The sequence below is a fragment of the Hemibagrus wyckioides genome, linkage group LG05 (genome assembly GCF_019097595.1).
Source record: "Hemibagrus wyckioides isolate EC202008001 linkage group LG05, SWU_Hwy_1.0, whole genome shotgun sequence".
NCBI classification, from domain to species: Eukaryota; Metazoa; Chordata; class Actinopteri; order Siluriformes; family Bagridae; genus Hemibagrus; species Hemibagrus wyckioides.
This window is the reverse complement of record NC_080714.1, coordinates 3,246,221-3,265,767: the sequence shown is the minus strand read 5'-3', so window position 1 is coordinate 3,265,767 and position 19,547 is coordinate 3,246,221. Positions and strand designations below refer to the sequence as shown.

At 39.7% G+C, this 19,547-nt stretch overlaps 2 protein-coding genes across 2 annotated transcripts; both read right to left on the bottom strand.

Moving 5' to 3' along the window:
- Positions 1-321: 321 nt before the first annotated feature.
- On the bottom strand, positions 322-7,504 carry si:dkey-90l8.3 (LIM domain transcription factor LMO4-B). The gene is made up of 5 exons (XM_058390140.1): positions 7,132-7,504; positions 4,353-4,572; positions 3,501-3,597; positions 1,552-1,701; positions 322-924 (listed from the first exon to the last, which is right to left on the bottom strand). The coding sequence occupies exons 2-5, from the start codon at positions 4,568-4,570 to the stop codon at positions 916-918; spliced, it is 474 nt and encodes a 157-aa protein (XP_058246123.1). The 5' UTR covers positions 4,571-4,572; positions 7,132-7,504; the 3' UTR covers positions 322-915.
- Positions 7,505-11,871: 4,367 nt separating this feature from the next.
- ccn1l2 (cellular communication network factor 1, like 2) lies at positions 11,872-18,275 on the bottom strand. Its single transcript, XM_058390139.1, has 5 exons — positions 17,907-18,275; positions 16,820-17,033; positions 15,829-16,164; positions 15,481-15,662; positions 11,872-15,328 (listed from the first exon to the last, which is right to left on the bottom strand). Exons 1-5 carry the CDS (start codon positions 17,958-17,960, stop codon positions 15,023-15,025), a joined length of 1,092 nt encoding a protein of 363 aa, XP_058246122.1. The 5' UTR covers positions 17,961-18,275; the 3' UTR covers positions 11,872-15,022.
- Positions 18,276-19,547: the final 1,272 nt, after the last annotated feature.

The following is a 19,547-nucleotide window of genomic DNA, read 5'->3' as shown; positions in this document are numbered from 1 at the left end:
ATCGAAAGCAGTGAGTTGCTCTTAATTAGCTAGGAGGCAGATTAGGCTTTATTAAATTCGAACACGGGATCAGAGCAAAGTTCAGCCTCCCCTGTGCAAATGCATGAGCAGATAACACACACACACACACACACACACACACACACACACGACGCTTACAATTAATTGCTTCTGTAATGTTCCGAGCTTACTCGATCCTTTGGGTAATGCGTTTTGCACCACCGGGAGTGAAGCTAATCACTACATGAACAAACAGCAATAAACAATAAGCATCATCATCCATGCTGGTTAAAAAAAATAAATATTCATTACTTCTTTACCTTTTTAAAAGAATTTATTGTATATTGTTTTAAATAAGTGTCACATATTGCCCATATGAGTGAACCGGAACACGTGGCACTGTTCATAAAAAAAAAAAAAAGAAAGAAAGAGAGAAAAAAAAAAGGAGTATTTACACCTTAACCCTGAACCATGTCCAAAAAAAAATAAAAACTCTAACTGCAGTTCTGCAGGCTAGAGAAAACAAAGCAAAGTAAATAAAAAATAAGAACACAAGCAGTCTGGGAAAGCGCTTGTGAAAGCCACACACCAGGATCCACGTTTAAAGTGTTCAGAGTCTACGTGAAATCCTGTAGAGTCCATTAGAGATGAAAACCCCGGGCCTGAGGAACGTCTCGTGGGGCGAGAAATCCTGCAGCTCCGTTCAGAAAGAAAAGGAAGGAAGGATGGAAGGAAGGAAGGATGAGTTCCTCTGGAGGAGGGTGGTGGAGTGGAGTTCGGAAGTGCTTCTGATCTTTTGGAATGCGAGGAGAAGTGCATGCACAGGAGAGCTGGAGAAGATCACGAGGGTCGTGAGACATGGTGGGATGAAGTGAGGACGAAGACGAAGAGGAGGATGAGGAGGAGGACGGGCTTTCAGCAAACCTGCCGAGACGAGACAAGACGAGTCAAAGCGATGACAGGAAAAAAAAACAAAAAACAGAAAAGTTCTGAACATTGTCTAAGAGTAAACTTTTTAGAGCTCCACAGTGTTTTCAAACAAAACTTGGCAGTGTGTCTATTAAAAATCCAGAATAAACAATAATTATCCATCCATAACCTGTAGTCGTTCAAACCGGATGGCGAAACCACGGGGCAAAACTATCATGTTCTACCCTCCACTAAAAACCCAAAAGTTGAGTCAGCGTGGTGTGAATTTTTGAAATGGGTGGAGTCTCAACACTACACAAATCCAGACACACTCTTGAACATTAATAAATCAGTTTACTGTGTCTGTAGTGTTCCAACTTTCAAATAAATAAAAGTGATCCTGATACTGATGCTAGTTAGCATGGAAACTCTACCACTGTAACAATGCAAGATTCAGGGGGTGGAGCCTTGTGTGCACTGGGTGGGATACAAAGCGGGATCAAGGATTTAGCAAACAAATCGAAGTCTAAATGCTACGAGAGCATGTGCTAGTTCCTCAGCATCATGTATGACAACGTTAGAGAACAGGTCTCTCCATTAATATAAACAAATAAGCGTGTAATTTAAAGGTTCCTCACGCACTTTTTGGTCGGGCAGCATGGGGTTGCCCTGCAGATGTGCACTGAGCAGCGTGGCACTGGGTCGATCGTGCTCGCAGAAGATGGTGCCGTTGACGTAGTGGAAGCGGTCGCCAGGGACCAGGCGGTTTCTGCACGTCGCACAGGAGAAACACTGAAGAGAAAAAACAGAAGAAAATAAATAAATAAAATTCAGACGAGACCTGAGCACCAAATAGCTGTTCTTGTTTGTCCTTGAGTTGAACAAAAAGGGTAAAACAGTACACAAGAATAACTAATAATAATAATAATAATAATAATAATAAAAGCTGTTGTTTAGCTACAGCAAAAATAACCTGAAGCTGCATGCCACCATATCTGAGCACTGGATGTATTTAAAGAAACTCGGAAAAGGTCACGAGACAGAACCGGTGATTAGCTTTTGGGGGCTGATTTGCATATCGAAGGTGTTTCTGTATATTTTCTATAGAGGTAGCTGTGAAAAAACACAAGTCTGTGTTAATATTAATTATTATTCACTACTTTGGTGTAAATTTCCCATTGGGATGAATGAAGTATCTATCTATCTATCTATCTATCTATCTATCTATCTATCTATCTATCTATCTATCTATCTATCTATCTATCTATCTATCTATCTATCTATCTATCTATCTATCTATCGCGTTATGGTTGCTATAGCAACAGCTCGTCACAGAGACTCATACGCTAGACAATCCAACTGATCTCAGTTCATTTAATGACTGAAATATTAGAGCTTCATGTAAAGTCCTTTGTTTTTATTCCAAGTTTATGTAAGGAGTCTCCAGTGTCAGGACTTCATCAATAACAGTTTACAATTTCCTAGGGTTTTTTCCCGTAACATGATGAGAGAGAGAGAGAAAATAAAAAGCTGGTGAAAGAACAGCTGTTAAAATAGGAACTAGCGTTACACAGAACTATAAACAATAAAGTCTGATACGTTCAGTTATTTATGACAAATCCAGATTTTTTACATTTTCTTTTCTTTAAACTCTAAATGGCGGGATATAAGAATGACTGGTTAAAATATCAAGTATTAAAAACGTAAATGGATTGTTCTTGAGTTAAACAAAAAGGGTAAGAAAAACAGTACACATGAAATAATAATAATAATAATAATAATAATAATTATTATTATTATTTTTTTTTTTTTTTTTAACATAAATTCACACGGTTCAGGACTATAAAATTTGATGCAAAGAGAAAATAAACAAGCAAAACAAATAAACACTAGTTTAAGAAATAAAATAATTTAAAAAAAATGTTTACATTTTTTAAATGTTAAAGTTTATTCAGTGGAGTCTGAAGTAGAGTTTTTTTTTATTTTAATTAATTAAAAAAATTTTTTTTTAAAGACATTTAGGAGTTAAGACTGAAAACAATAAATCATCTAGACAGCTACAGAATCGCTCAAGTGCCGTTTTTACTTTGCTAGATGTCTTCCTAAAATAAATAAATAAAAAGAACCTTAATTAACTGTCCCAAGAGTGTGGATACTGTGTAAAAAACAGTTATAAAAAATAAATAAAAAGAAATAAAATTAGATAAAATAAAGTAACTAAATTATTATAATTATTAATATTATTATTAACAATATTAACAATAATAATAACAATAATAATAGGGATCAAAACCCCTGAGGAGGTGCTGTTTAGAGTAGAATCAGTAACTCAGCCGTTGTTTATTATTCTCCTAGATCAGAGCTACCCTGTAGAATTTATTCCATATTTCACTGATGTCAAATGACAACAGTTTTTTTTTTGCCATAAGATTCTTACTACACTTGGTATATGTTTTATTTTTATTCCATCACAGTGTTTAAGCTCTGTTATATCCGCACCGGTGTGATCACACCCTCCGGAGGACAAACCACAGAGGTTAAATGCTGTAAAATGTTGACGCCATGCCAGCAGACGAGGCCACGGTGCTCACCTTGAGGTGGTAGACGTTACCCTGTGCCCTCATCACCATCTCGCTGGGAGGAATCGACTGGCCGCAAGCACTGCATGCACCTGTGTGCCCGAACAACCTGCAACACACACACACACACACACAGATGATGAGTGAGCTTGGAAGCATCCATCATCGCCCTCAGGGACTACAACACTCACTATCTCTGTTTTTAAATGGCACCACTGAGACAGCTCACATTTAATGAGCACATCATTAAGCATGTTCCGGGTTTATCTCAGCCCCAAAAAAACCCCCAAACAACACGTTACGATATGATGCGAGTTATCTACGACGCTTTGAAGCCGCCGGGTGGAAAAGGAAAAAAACAGTGCAGGAGGAAATGAGTGGCGATGGAAATGAGTCTGATGCAAATGGAAGTAAGGGCTGCACGTTTTTTTCGCGTTTCTCCTCCAGCAGACCTGCTCGGCTCGTTTGCATCGCAAATCACCAAGCCGGGCACCGGCACGGGTCCGCCGTTAACCAGGGAGGAGCTCGCAACCTGCTGTCGAGTCAAGAAACACAGCAGTGTGGTGGGCGTGGGGGTGGAAAGGAAGTCGGGATCGAGTTGTAGCGTGACTGTAGAGCGAGTATTACATCATCATGCACGGTGTTAGTGTTTACACACACACTAACACACACCAAGTCGAACAAAACATGACAAAGAATTGTTTCACTTCACAATCAATCCTGAAGAATTTCCACAGGAGGAAAAAACAGCCGAGACTGGAGACTCCTTCCATCCCGATGACTTCTCTGAACAAGCTAACATCATGTTTACAAAGCTGCTTTGTGTGGTGTTTTTGTTTGTGGTTTCTGCATGCCGATCCTGACCTGATGTAGTCGCTCCTGCACAGGATCATGCCTCCTTTGCTGTAGCAGGTGGTGCCGATGTCTCCCAGCTGAGCCTGGCAGCACGAGCACTTCAGGCAGCGTGTGTGCCAGTAGCGCTCCATGGAGAAGAGCAGGAAGCGGTCGGAGATTCGGCCGCCGCAGCCCGCGCAGGCACGGGACGTACACCCGGCTCCGCCCACCGCCTGGCTGTTCACCATACCTACACAAATAACAACAACAACAGAAGAGTCAACTCATCATCATCACGCTCTCACGACAACCTCGAGATCTGACAGAATCTCAGACAAAAACACTAGCAGACAAAAAACAGACAAAAATCCTGAGCTATCTTGCTAGCTTGTTAGCAAACTAACATGCACGCTGTATTTAAATACAAAATTACATTCGAGTGCAAAAGTTTGTCCAAAAAACAAAGCCTTTTTCTCTGTTTTTTTCCTCTCAGAGCTCAAAACAACCTTCTTTAAAAGTTACAGAGGACTTATTTTCAAACTAATATATTTCAGTTTTTCTTTTTAACATTTTCTGATAAGTTGTAAAAATAGATGCACAGGTTTCTTTATTCAGATATCAGGATACTGAGGAGGTGGTGGTGCAGGGGGCGCGCAAACTTTTGCACTCAGCTGTTCCTGTTTAACCTAGCCCATTTACAGTGTGTGTGTGTATATATATACATACACACACACTGTGAATGTAATATATATATATATGCGTACATATTATATATATATATATATATATATATATATATATCACATACACACACACATATATATATATCTTTTAAAGAGGTGCAGTGTTCACTATGACAAATATTTTCATATCATTCGGAACACGCTCCAGCTGTTGAAATTCTACGACAAAAATTTCAAAATGGAAAAAGAAAATCGAAACAAAACGTCATGAATAAAAAAACAAAGCATCGTATTTGTATTTGCAGTCTTTCCATATACAAATAACTTATTTTTTCACATTTACTGGCCATGTAAATGAGAGTCTGCTTCCATTGTGTAACGTACAGTACAAAATGAAACACTAAATAAAATTAAAATAAAAAAATAAATGGCCGCAGTGGATTAAGTCATGGAATTTAAGACTAAAGCAACTCATAAATGGTGTAACGACCCTGCCATGTATCCAGAACTCTGTGTGTGTGTGTGAGAGAGAGAGAGTGTTCTGCGAAGTTCATAACACACACACACACACACACACAGGATGTTTCACAGAGACTGTTAAGCTACTTCAGAGCTCTGAGTTAGTGCCACTAAAAAGTCTCTTTTCCCTGACATGGAAATTGTTGGCAAAATCAACACACACACACACACACACACACACAGTTAAAAGACATTTTCATAGTTTAAGACATAACGACTTATGCTCTCGAATATATATAACGGAGTCTCTCATGACTTGCAGCTTCATACAGGAAGCTCATAATCATAAATTCTCTGAAGTCTAACGTGCTTCATGTGAAAAGTTTCAGCAAAATACTTAAAGAAAAAAGTGTGTGGCCTACACTACAGCCCTGTGTGTGTGTGTGTGTTCAAAAGCAAACAAACAAACGAAAACCTCAGCAAAAAAAACTTCTTAGCCTGAGAAGTTAAATAAGACGCCGAGAAACACAAACAAACAGAACGTTCCGGACAAAACAAAGTCATGAGCTTCACATATGCAAATATACACACGGAAACAGAGGAGATATCAATCCAGACATCGTATATCAGGAATAAAATTCATTTTTTGGAAAAGATAAACAAGCTTGATGTTAGGTTTGGTAAAATAGTGTTGAATTATTTTTACCTTTGAGCAAACAAACAACAGAAAGTAAAAAAAAAAAAATTCACTCTAATTCGTGAGAAATCCTGTTGATCGATTTGTTTTCTAGGAAAATTGCATAACACTATCTGAAATCTCAGCTTGTGATGCTTCGATGCCTTGAAGACGGAGATGAACGAATCCTGCTGATCTCAGGACAAAATCGATAAGAGATAAGAGACGTAAACGGTTTGTTTATGTACATCTGATTACTGGTTTGTGTTTAGGCGCAGTATAATCGAACATTTCGATCAGTACGTATCGGTCTTGATATATGAAGCTGCTTTTCCACATGGAATCAGGTGTCAGTGTGTCGTAAATGCTCCAGGATCCAAACACGGGATTTTCTACATTCAGCCACAAGTCTGTGGGTTTCTACAGGAACACCATTCACTCCTGAACTTCTTAACAAGCAGGTAGACGATGATGAAACCTGTGACAGACGCGACGAGGTTCCAGACACTGAATCATCACTGGGGGAATAAACTACTGCAAGACTGATTGTATCGGAGAAACCCCAATCAGGACCAGACAAATGAGGGATGATGATGATGATGATGATGATGCAAAAGTGTCACCTAAGCAATGGTCTCTGAAGGTATAGGGTCATCAGGAACGATTAGAAACGATGCTGATCATTCACAGAAATATGCTTAAAGTTAAGTGTAAACATCTAGAATAAGGTTAATGGATAAAGCAGATCATGAGCATTAACTATGATTATGAGGTTTCTGATAACTGAAAAAATTAAAAGTTATGAAGCAGGCTAGAAAAAAAGGAAGAAAAAGACATTAGGAAAGCTAATAATAAAAAAAATATTAGCAAAACAACAGAAATATAGGAAATGGAACAAAAAGGGGAAAAAAAGCACGAGATGATGATGATCATAATAATAATAATAATAATAATAATAATAATAAGTGAATATTATTATAATTGAACTCACCTTTCAACTTTTTCCCACAAATTCACAAAAGAATAAAATAAAACCCGGAGGAGAGACAGATGTTTTCAGTTCCCCCAGATGTTTCGGTGTCCGAATCTGCAGCTCGTCAAACTGAACTAGAATCTATTTTAATTCCTAAGCTTTAGTTCACAGCGCGTCTCGAGACCGAACTACGGCGCGCACGCGCGCACACTGGGAAGGGTCTCAGCATTAAACATCATGTGAACGGACACCGAGAACGCAAAAATAAACAAACAAACAAACAAACAAACAAATAAAAAAAACAGCACAAGCTCCGGTGTAAAGAGAAGAGTCTGTGACCAGAAACACCGACAACTCACGTTTTATTCTCATTCCACTCTGTCCGCCGGGCGGTGCGCGCGCGCCTTTTTCTTTTCTTGGCCTGCGAGGTGACGTAAAGAAGTTGTAGCCCCAACGGCCAATGAGAACGAGTGGGTGGGAGAGGGGGCGTGGCCTACGGAACAACGGTTCGCTTTCGAAATGGCGTACTTGTTGCCAGGTCCTCGGATTTCACGAGAATTTGAGTTATTTTATTTATTTATTGCCTATGGATTTATTTATTTATTTATTTATTTATTTATTTATTTATTGATTGATTGATTTATTTATTTTTCAGGTTGAGGATTTATACATCAATTATATGAACCATGTCAAAGTTTAATGCAAATAATAATAATAATAATAATAATAATAATAATAATAAAACTCAAATTAAAAAAATCACGTTAGTGGGATGTTGTTGATATTATAGAAATAACATTATTATTATTATTATTATTATTATTATTATTATTATAATTATTATACATTTATTTGTGCCTATATGTGTTCCATTTTATTTTGTATACTATTTACTTATTTATTTATTTATTTTTTGTTTTATTTTCTTGTTATCTTTGGTGATTTATGTTTGGAAAAATATCCTTTGTAGTGTTATTAATTATAGAAACTTTTTTTTTTTTCAACAAAAATATTTTCATCAAGAAAATGTAGATTATTGTGATTACATATTCCATATCACACCATTTAGGATGCAAATAACAACAAAAACTACCACAGTGGACCTCTATGTCCTGATTAAATGTGCTGTTTTACATGTTCTCATAGGTATTCTGGGAAATATTAATGTTAATTATTTATAAAGTGTAATAATACATGATTATAAGGGCCACAGTGAAAGATCAGTGAAGGAAATGTGCTAAATATTGCTTTATCAAAAAATAATAGACGACTTCTAAATACTGAACCCGACTCTATGACCAAGTTTTCTGTCCATTTCTCTTTCTCTCTGACTCGCTAACTTTATGTGAAATCTGACATGCTGTCAGTTCAGATTTTCTGACAGGTTTAAAGCAAGGGCGTGTCTTCCACGTGTTCTACTTCCTGTCACGTGTGTAAATAAAGTTACACGTTCAGTTCAGACACAAACATGCTGGGCTTCAGTGACTTCTAGAGAGCACCAGTAGAGAGCAGCAGAGCTTTATAACAATCTAAACCTCACACACTTAGCTGGAATTATCATCAATCACACAAAATAGATAGATAGATAGACAGACAGACAGACAGACAGACAGACAGACAGACAGATAGATAGATAGATAGATAGATAGATAGATACACAGACAGATGGATAGAATGATGGATAGAATGATAGAAAGACAGAGGAAACCCTGTATGGGATACCAACACACCAGTCGACACAGACACACACTCATTCATACTACGGACAATTCAAAGATGCAAATCAGCCTACAGTGATAGATAGATAGATAGATAGATAGACAGACAGACAGACAGACAGACAGACAGACAGATAGATAGATAGATAGATAGATAGATAGATAGAATGATGGATAGAATGATAGAAAGACAGAGGAAACCCTGTATGGGATACCAACACACCAGTCGACACAGACACACACTCATTCATACTACGGACAATTCAAAGATGCAAATCAGCCTACAGTGATAGATAGATAGATAGATAGATAGATAGATAGATAGATAGATAGATAGATAGATAGATAGATAGATAGATAGATAGATAGATAGATAGATAGATAGATAGACAGACAGATGGATAGAATGATGGATAGAATGATAGAAAGACAGAGGAAACCCTGTATGGGATACCAACACACCAGTCGACACAGACACACACTCATTCATACTACGGACAATTCAAAGATGCAAATCAGCCTACAGTGATAGATAGATAGATAGATAGATAGATAGATAGACAGACAGACAGACAGACAGACAGACAGACAGACAGACAGATAGATAGATAGATAGATAGATAGATAGATAGATAGATAGATAGATAGATAGAATGATGGATAGAATGATAGAAAGACAGAGGAAACCCTGTATGGGATACCAACACACCAGTCGACACAGACACACACTCATTCATACTACGGACAATTCAAAGATGCAAATCAGCCTACAGTGATAGATAGATAGATAGATAGATAGATAGATAGATAGATAGATAGATAGATAGATAGATAGATAGATAGATAGATAGATAGATAGAACATGCTGATTAAAGTTGAGATGATCATCCAAAGTAATGCCCAGGTATTTAAAATGCTCCACCCTTTCAACCCTCTCTCCGTTGATAGCAACAATGGGATAGATGTGTGTTTTGGAGAAACTAGAAACCAGTTCTTTAGTCTTTGGAATGTTCAGGTGGAGAAAATGATCATCACACCATGTACTAAAATATGTTACGTAACGTTGATAGTCCAATAAAGAATCATTATCACTGTTTGAATATCATATATAAAGGCTAGTCGTTTACTTGCATATCAAATACCATTAAAAAAAAAGTGTAACTTTGTGTATTTGTGCTTGTTATTGTGTGATATTGTGTGTTCATTGTTAAAAGTGCTATACAAATAAAATTGAATTGAACTGAATTGAACTGTGTAGGTAAAAAGCATCCATGAAGTGTAGGAAAAGTGTAGGCCAAAGCAAAGCATTTATTTTTTGGCACCACATACTTAAAAAAAAAAGTGTTTATCTTCAGCTGCTCGGCTCTTAAACAGAGCTTGGATTGGATTCCGTCTAAGTCACATCAGATAACGCTTTCCACTGAATGAATGAAGGCAGACGGCGTAGGCACACCCTCGTCTCTCCGTCGTCACACAACATCTGCACACGTCTGTTTTCCTCTTTGTGAAATTCTTCTCGTTGTCAAGGGACACCACGTAAACTTTACGATAACTTTGACATTGTAACTCTCCACATCCACTTCACCAGCACCGATTACTGCGTCTGAGCAAATATATAGACCTTTAGGTTCAGGGGTTGACGTCGCCCTCCGAGCAAATACTACCAACTACAGCTGGGTTTTTACATCACGTGTGACGCCAGCGACAGACATATATATATATATATATATATATATATATAGAGAGAGAGAGAGAGAGAGAGAGAGAGAAAAGATGAGGACGGTGTTTCTTCCTGGTGTCCCAGGTGATGGTTGCAATTCATTTCCTTGTGTTTTACTCAAGACAAAATCCTCTCAAACTATAGCACCAAAAGAAAAAAAAACACCTCAAAGCAGTCATTTCATATGGAATAAAACCTCCAGGTTGTGCAGTTTTAGGAAAATAATCATCCACAGTGGTGTGTGATAAAGAAAGTGTTACTATTACTGTGTGTGCTTTCTTCCTCTTATACCTCAGCACTGATTATTAATTCATTTAGTATTGATAAATGAACACCATGTCACATTTTTATCCATTTACAGATATAGTTAAAATTTGAGAAGTGAATGCTGAAGGCAAAAGAATAGAGATAGATAGATAGATAGATAGATAGATAGATAGATAGATAGATAGATAGATAGATAGATAGATAGATAGATAGATAGATAGATAGATAGATAGATAGATGGACGGACGGACGGACAGACCGATCGATCGATCGATAGATAGATAGATAGATAGATAGATAGACAGACAGACAGACAGACAGACAGACATATAGATAGATAGATAGATAGATAGATAGATAGATAGATAGATAGATAGATAGACATATAGACAGACATATAGATAGATAGATAGATAGATAGATAGATAGATAGATAGATAGACAGACAGACAGACAGACAGACAGACAGACATATAGATAGATAGACAGACAGACAGACAGACAGACAGACAGATAGATAGATAGATAGATAGATAGATGTGTATATAACACAAGGACAACTACACATTACATATAAACTTGTCACAATACATTGAAAAACATTCGCTGAAGGCAAAAGAAAGTGCAGATTAAAGCAGAGCTCCTAAGCTTCTGAGCTGAAACAGTCTGGTAGTAAGAGTCACACCTCAGACATTATGGACGGTTCCACTGCATTCATTCAGGGGAAAAAAGTGAACATTGTGTGCTGTAACACAGTCTTCTGACTTCCTGTGTGTGTGTGTGTGTGTGTGTGTGTGTGTGTGTTGGGGGAATGGAGGCCCGGATAGTATGGTGGGGAAGGAAAGGAAGGGAGACGGTAAAGCTCTGTAGGGAATTTAGGAGGAAAGTGTGATGTTTGCACTACAGAGTCATATTGTGTGTGGAGTGAAAACTCTCTCTCTCTCTTTCTCTCTGTCTGTCTGTCTCTCTCTCTCTGTCTATCTGTTTATGGCTATCTCTCTCTCTCTGTCTTTCTTTCTATCTATCTGACCGAATGAATCAAAGAAACACATCTTCTTTTAAACACTTTATTTACTGTAATTGACACTTGTACTTTAACACTGAAGGTCAACATCAACATGTGGTGAACATAGTAACCACACACACACACACACACACACACACACACACACATACACACTACACACAAGAGAGCAGCTCAGAGAACTGAAGTAGGAGTAAAGTACGCCCCGAAAAATGGAGCAATCTCTAAAGTAGCAGTCACTCCACCAAGGGTGAAGCCTGTGTACTGTACAAACAGGTAAAGCAAGACACAGAGTTATATAATCATCATATCATAATAAACAACAACAACAACACAGTCTCTTCCACGCTCTTACATCAGACTCACGCTAGTCTTTTCCACAAATAACCACGTAAAAAAACACACACAAGGAAGGGAGAAACTTCTGGAGTCTGTTAAAAAAACACACTGAATAACACAAAATACAACAAGATGTGTTTCACTCAGACTGACCCATCCATCCATCCATCCAAACCATCCATCCACCCTTCCTTCCATCCATCCAACCATCCATCCATCGCACCATCCATCCATCCATCCATCCATCCAAACCATCCATCCACCCTTCCTTCCATCCATCCAACCATCCATCCATCGCACCATCCATCCATCCATCGCACCATCCATCCATCCATCCATCCATCCATCCAACCATCCATCCATCCATCGCACCATCCATCCATCCATCGAACCATCCATCCATCCATCCACAAAACCACATCTTTAACGTCTTTAAGTTCTTCCTGCCTACAAATAGAAAGTAACGAAGAAAATACAGACATGTAATGAATTACGAATAATTACCGATAAATTCATGAATTCTTCTCTAAACCTTGTCGAGATTCACCGGAAGCATGAGAGCATCACAAATACAGAATACTGAGGAATCTGTTTCAGCCTTTTTTTCTTACATTTTGCGTAAAACTAAATGAGCTAGCTAGCTACGGTTACGGTTGTGGTTGAAATCCCATGACGTCATCGTGACATTGTGATCAGCTGATTTATGAGAGAAAAATCCGGAGTAACTGCTGCTTTATGATATAATCAGTTTGCTAGCATTAACATAGCTAATCAGTAAAGCTGTGGGGTTAAAAAAAAAAGTGCAGAGGTGGAGTTACGGGACAATTTCGGGTACAAACTTTAAATAGCTAAGATTATACACACGTCAAATAACATTTAAGCATTTTTGGCCACAACAGTCATTAATTTCTGTTACTGACGTGACAAAATGAATAACCGAAAAAGACACAGAACTTAACGTCACCGTTATTCAGATTGTTTATGTCAGGTGGTTTAATCGTTTCTTTGATGTTTCATAAAATTATTTCTTGGCTTCGACTGAAAAAGTCTCTTTCTATTTACTGGAAAAATCCAGTAAATAACCAGCAGTTCAGGTCCCAACATCAACCAGCCTCCAGAGGACCAGTAACTGAGCGGTACAGCTTCTTATCAGTGGATCAGCAGGAATCACACACTAATACACACACTCTAATACACGCACACTCTAACACACACTAATACACACACTCTAATACACACACACATTCTTACACACACTAATACACACACACTCTAACACACACTAATACACACACTCTAATACATACAAACTCTAACACACACTAATACACACACTAATACACAGACTCTAACACAAACTAACACACACACTCTAATACACACACACTAATAAAACACTTTAACACACACACAAACACACTTTAACGCACACTAACAAACTAACGCACACAAACACACGAACACACTAAAACACACTCTAACACACACTGTAATACACACACACACTTTAACACACACTCAGACAGAAAGCTCTGGAAGACGTTCTCTGGTTGCTGGAGGTGAAGCAGGAAGAGAAACGTCCTCTCTGTAGGTCCACATAAAGAAAAAGTGCAAGCTCTACACTGTGGAGTGGATGGAGTTCTGGTGAAGGTGGAGTTTTTAGAGAAGTCTCCATTTCTGGTGAACATCTTGTCTTGCTCTCGTCTTATCTCCTCACAGTGCTCATCTTTACACAGGAAGCGCATTGTGGTGAAAAAAATAATGACAGAATTCTTCTCAAAAGTCATCAATTATTAAAGACCTGCTTGGTGTCTGGAGTTAAAGAAAATAGTGGATTGTTCATTTTTTTCAGAACTTTCACAGCCTGGAAGCTCAGTCCTGCTCAGGAGGTTTTAACATGATAGTGCTCTCGAGAGCGTCTGAAAACACGTCCAGGTCGGAATCTCTATGCTCTCATGTGTGCTGATCCGACTCTGAGCGGGATTGGATGATTGCCGATGCTCAGAATTCACTCTTCCTCATGGCGTTGGTCATGACAGAATTCTCTCCTGTGTATCATGGATTCCATTTAAGGTTTTATTTAACTTTAAAAAAGGCTGAAAACACACATGTAGCTGCTATCGTTACTGTCCGTCTTACTAAAATCGCAAAGCTTACTAAACAACGTCGCCTCAAGCATTTACGTATAGAAATATATAAATATCCGAGCGTGTATTCATTTATGTAAATAATTCTAGATCATCAGTGTCAGCTGAATTAGCATCGTTGTGCCAGTGCAAAAAACAAGCTAAAGTAGCGAACTTCGGACACCAAATACGTCTCGAAATTGTTGCCGCGTCCTAATTCACCTACTGTCCTATCCATCCTAAATAGTATCCAAGATTAGAAGAAAAAGTTATTATATTGATTATTAATATCAGGGGTCAAGGAACTGCTGGGGTAAATGAGAAGGGTGGCAATATTTTTGCCATCAATTTAATTCATCTACAGTTGATTTCAGAATGATTTGCTGGGCAAAAAAGGGCAAAAAGGGGACATTTAGGGGAATTTAGTGGATTTTACCTGAAATGCAACAAGTGAGTGTGTGTTACTAGGCAACAGTGTATTGTTTTTGTTGCTTGACATGCTCGTGACGTGTTTGTGACGTGTTCGTGACGTCCCCTTACTAGCGCACTGTTTTGCTTCATCCTCAAAAGTATGTAAAAGAAAAAGAAAAATAGTGTAAGTGAGCAAATCGGGACGCAATCATTTTTTTAAAAAAAACGTTTTTTCAACCATCAAACTCCTCCTCCTCCGTTAATGAGGTGGTGGTGATGATTGTGTGTGTGTGTGTGTGTGTCATCAGTGTGAGAAGGTGTGGATGTCGTTGTGCAGGCTAACAGAAGGAGGCGAGTCGTCTCTGTGTGCTCTGCACAAGCTCTTGCTGCAGCGACAGCGTTGGATCCACATGATGTTGCGCGTGATGTTCTGTCCGTCCGGACAGCGGAAGTGCAGGCGGACGGTGCGAGACTGGGATGGACGACAGCATCTACCGTCAGAGCATGAGCCACATGTTTTGGGTCGGTACCGCCTCACAGTAACACAGCCTCCAAACGAGATGTGCTCCGGCTCGTGGGACCTCAGCGTCCGTCTGCATTTCTTCCCATTCTACAAAGAAAAGAAGATGACGGCAAACCGCTGCGTTAGTGACGGCTGCACATTTTGCGCAAGGTGACATTCTTATATTTTGATTATTGTAATCTGATAAAATCTGACTCCATTATAAGATATTTTCACTTGTCGTTTGAGCTGCATCTTACCCTGACAGCCGTCACGGCATCGCACTCGTGGATCCGACAGAGACGTGTCTCCCGGACGAGTTTACACCGCGGGTTCATGTTGGTCACGCGGCTGGAGACGCCAAAGCCGCAGGAGGCGGAGCATTCAGACCAGTCTGTGGTCTGAGGAACGCACTCGGAGGTCGGAACTTGGGATGACCACTCTGCAGGAACAGAAGAGCAGAGGAAGTTCAGATTACAATGAAGAGCTAAAAGACTTGAAAAATGATTGTTATTGCATCATAAACTCTCAGAGCCAATCAGGTTCCGGTATGCAAATGAAAGTAGGGGATTAGAGTGTAAGTTTCAAATCCAATTCCACACGGTCACCTTGGAAGGTGTCTCCAGCTCTGTCCGTGAAGCTGAAAGCATGCAGCAGTTTGTTGATGTGGTTGGTTTGCACTCGCGTGGGTGTTGAGTCACGCAGCTCTTCGTCAATGCGATTGTCGTCGTCGCACACCCACTCCTCGCAGCAGTGGCCCGGCAGCGTTTCCAGGCGAGGGTTGGTGCAGTGCCAAGCCGGCAGGGGGATGCGGTGGGGGCAGAGCGGCATGCAGCCCACCACGCCGTCCATGCAGCTGCACTGGTGCTCACAGCTGGGCTGGAAATCCTCACCATGCTGGTACATGTGACCGCCGAACTCGCACGGCCGACCCTGAGCATCAGCTGAGAAAACATACACAGATTAAGTCAATTGATTGATTGATTGATTGATTGATTGATTGATTGTTTGATTGATTGATTGATTGGCTTCAAATCGTATAATTGGTGTTCACATTTTTTTTCAATTACTTATACCAATTTAAAGAGCATTTTTTGAGCCTCACTCTTCAGCCCTAGCAGTTCCACACTTATCTTCAGTAGGAACCTCTGGTACACCTCAAAATATTGGTTCTTTTTGGTTTTATTATGGTTTTTGAACATCTACAGGGTTTTACTTGGAAGGAAATGTTCTGTTGATGAATCCTAAATGAAAGCCATTTGTTCTAAGAGCATACCAAACGTTCCTGCTTGTCAGGATCAGCACCAACTTGGAACTTGTGGCACTTGAACCAATCAGACAAAAGAATATCTAGCGTAAGGAAGAGTTGAGCGTAGCACCAGTAAGCATTCTTCAGTGTCTTCCTGGAAGAACCTTACAACAGAATATTTCCCTATGCAACAGAGTTCGGAGTAGAACCTTTAGGAAGAGAAGAACTCCTGAGGAACCTGGTTTCTGGTTTGAAAAAATATCCTGTTGCACAGACGAAAAATGAACTATAACTAAAATATTTCTTTGTACTGAATGTAAGAAAAAAAGGGAACAATGATATCTTCTCACCTCTGCACAGCCCTCGCTGCGGGTCTCCTCCAGCCCCTAGGTGGCAGCGCAGGCCTTTTATATGGTCGCAGGGTTTCCCTGGGCCGCAGTCCTGGTTAAACTGCTGTGCACAAACCTTACAGCAGCCACACTCATCCAGCACCAAGCTCACTCCCACCGGGCACGAGGGGGGCATCAGGGGGCAGGAGCACGGCCCCGGACAACCTCGCACCACCTGGTAGAGCAGAGCAGAGGGAGGGAGGAGCAGGTGAGGGAAGGGCTCGCAGTGATATCATCTCCTAAATAACTGTGACAGGCTTTTTTGCAGGCAAACTGACACAGAAAGATATAGGACACAGAGACACAAGCTTCTAGCTTCTTGTCTCCGGGTGCGACCAAGCGGCAGAGCTGTGACCTAAACATGCTTTCACTTGTAGTAAAAATGTCTGAGCGTGGTGCGAGATGGAGAGAAGTCAATATATTGACAGGGTGCTTTTCTGAAGAGTCTTACAGGTGGAAAGGAAGGAACACATACCCTACTACTTCGCCCATAGGTTGAAATACTGGGACGGTCTGTGAATTCCTCATCGATGGAGATGGAAGGGATTTCCTAATCCTGCTCACACAGCTGTATAATTTTGTTCGTCATACCTGCTCTAACGACTTCACTCCTTTTTCCAAAATATAAACAAACCACGAGCTTGATTTCAAGGTCCGCCACCCACCCAGTCCAGTGCCCTGACTATATTACTAAATCCCGGGGAACTTCATACATGCCTTGCACCACCTTTCTGCACTTGTTGTTGTTGTTGTTGCTGTGTCCCAATACACGACCCTGAGTGAGAACACTGAATATTGAGTACATATTCTGTTACACATCACTACACCGGATATATCACAAAGTTAGCCACAATCGTTAGAATAATTTGTATCCTTGGTAAAGAAAAGCCTGCCTGTTTTTAAGGACATAATTATGGTCAATTTTCAATCAAAATCTCAAGCAGCGGTCAATTACGGTAAGCATTTGCCTGAAAAAAACAAGCTGTTTTTCTAAAAAACACATTAACCCTGACAGAAAAAAAGGTCTGAATGGATCTTGTGTACTCACTTCTCCAGCAGCAGCGAGAATAAACAGCAGCAGGCTGCACACAACTCCTTGCATCCTAACACTCTTTACACTTCTCAGACAAAACGCTTTCGAACCCTCCTGGATAGAGAGATCCTGGAGAAAAAAAAGAATTTCTAATATTCCAAGTGATTAAAAAGGATTAATCCAGGAGTAAAGCAGCTTCAAAGAGTCAGTCAAGATATCCATAGACTCCTATTTTTTTTTTTTTAGTTTGTTTTTGTTCCACCTCTCGCTCTGGGAATTGAGTCACCAGTTAGAAATCTGGAGTTTAAATCCGTAGAGAGCCGGTGCGAGTGTGTGGCTTGTCGAGCTTTATGGAGGAACACAGCTGGAGCAGGTCACCTTATAGTGAGAGGAGAGAGAGAGAGAGAGAGAGAGAGAGAGACAAGCCCCCTCTGACATAAGAATACAGAAGAGTGAGTAAGGAAGTCCCCCCCCCCCCACACACACACACAGATCCTTCAGTTAGGTAATAGTGCTAGGAAGAAAACCTTCACTTGATACACTGCACTTGATTGCGAAATAGACAAAATCTCTAGCCAGTCATATTTTTCATTTAAAACCACCTGAAACCTTCACACACTGGTTCCTGATGGTGAATAATCCCAGTTTACGTGTTGCCCAGGAATCGAATGAAAATTTAGGGAAGAGCGAGTGGTCTGTCACGGTGCCCTTGAGGCAACATGTGCTAGAGTATAATGCAGTTTTAATGGACCTAATGGATGATGGACGTCTGTAATTGAAGCATCTGTGCCGGTCCTGCACAGATGGCCAGACTCTGGAGATAGCTCCGTTAATATGGCAAAACTTTTTCATCGTTTCACGCTGAATAAATTCTGGATAAATTTGGAATTGGCGATGTGGAAAGCGTCTTTTAAGTGGTTCGGAGGTTTCCGGGTTCCTATGGCAACCGTTTTGAAGTATTTTGCCATTTCTAACAGCTGTAACCTACCTGACCTGACCAATCAGTCCACCTTTCCTAAAATGATCTGAAGGTGAAAGGTCAAAATAGAGCTGTACAGAAAAAAACAGCTATTAACAACTTACTAATGTATTAGAGCAGCAGTGTCCAGTCTTCCCATAGGTGCAGGTTTCCATTCCAATCAAGCAGGAACATCAAACCTGATTCCACCTGATTAATCAGCTGATTTTGACTTTTACTAGACCTTTTGCAGGATAAGATTGGACACCTTTGTCATCGAGAATGCAGCTAGTAATGTAGCGTGAATTAACTTTAAGACAGTCAAGCAAAGGGTTGACTCTGGATCTCGACAAAACTGATCACAAGAACACTTAATACATATGTAATATATCTATAAGTCCACTTAAGTGTGAATTTGCTGTTTGGTTTGATGCTACATGCCATAAAATGACTCAAAAAGCAAAAGCAAACCTGAAGAAAAAAACTAAAATGTCCTGATAAATCTCTCATATACTGGTCAGGAATATGGATAAATGTTAATGAAAACCTTTTTGAGCTAGTATTTAAAAAACAATAGCCAAATAATTATATTAAAAACTAGTTTCAATTATGTTGTTGATCACATCCAGCTTCTTGTTAAAGGTCTGCAGAATGTCTCAAGGCTCTGTAGCTCTACTGCTCTGTCCTTTGGTTCTGGT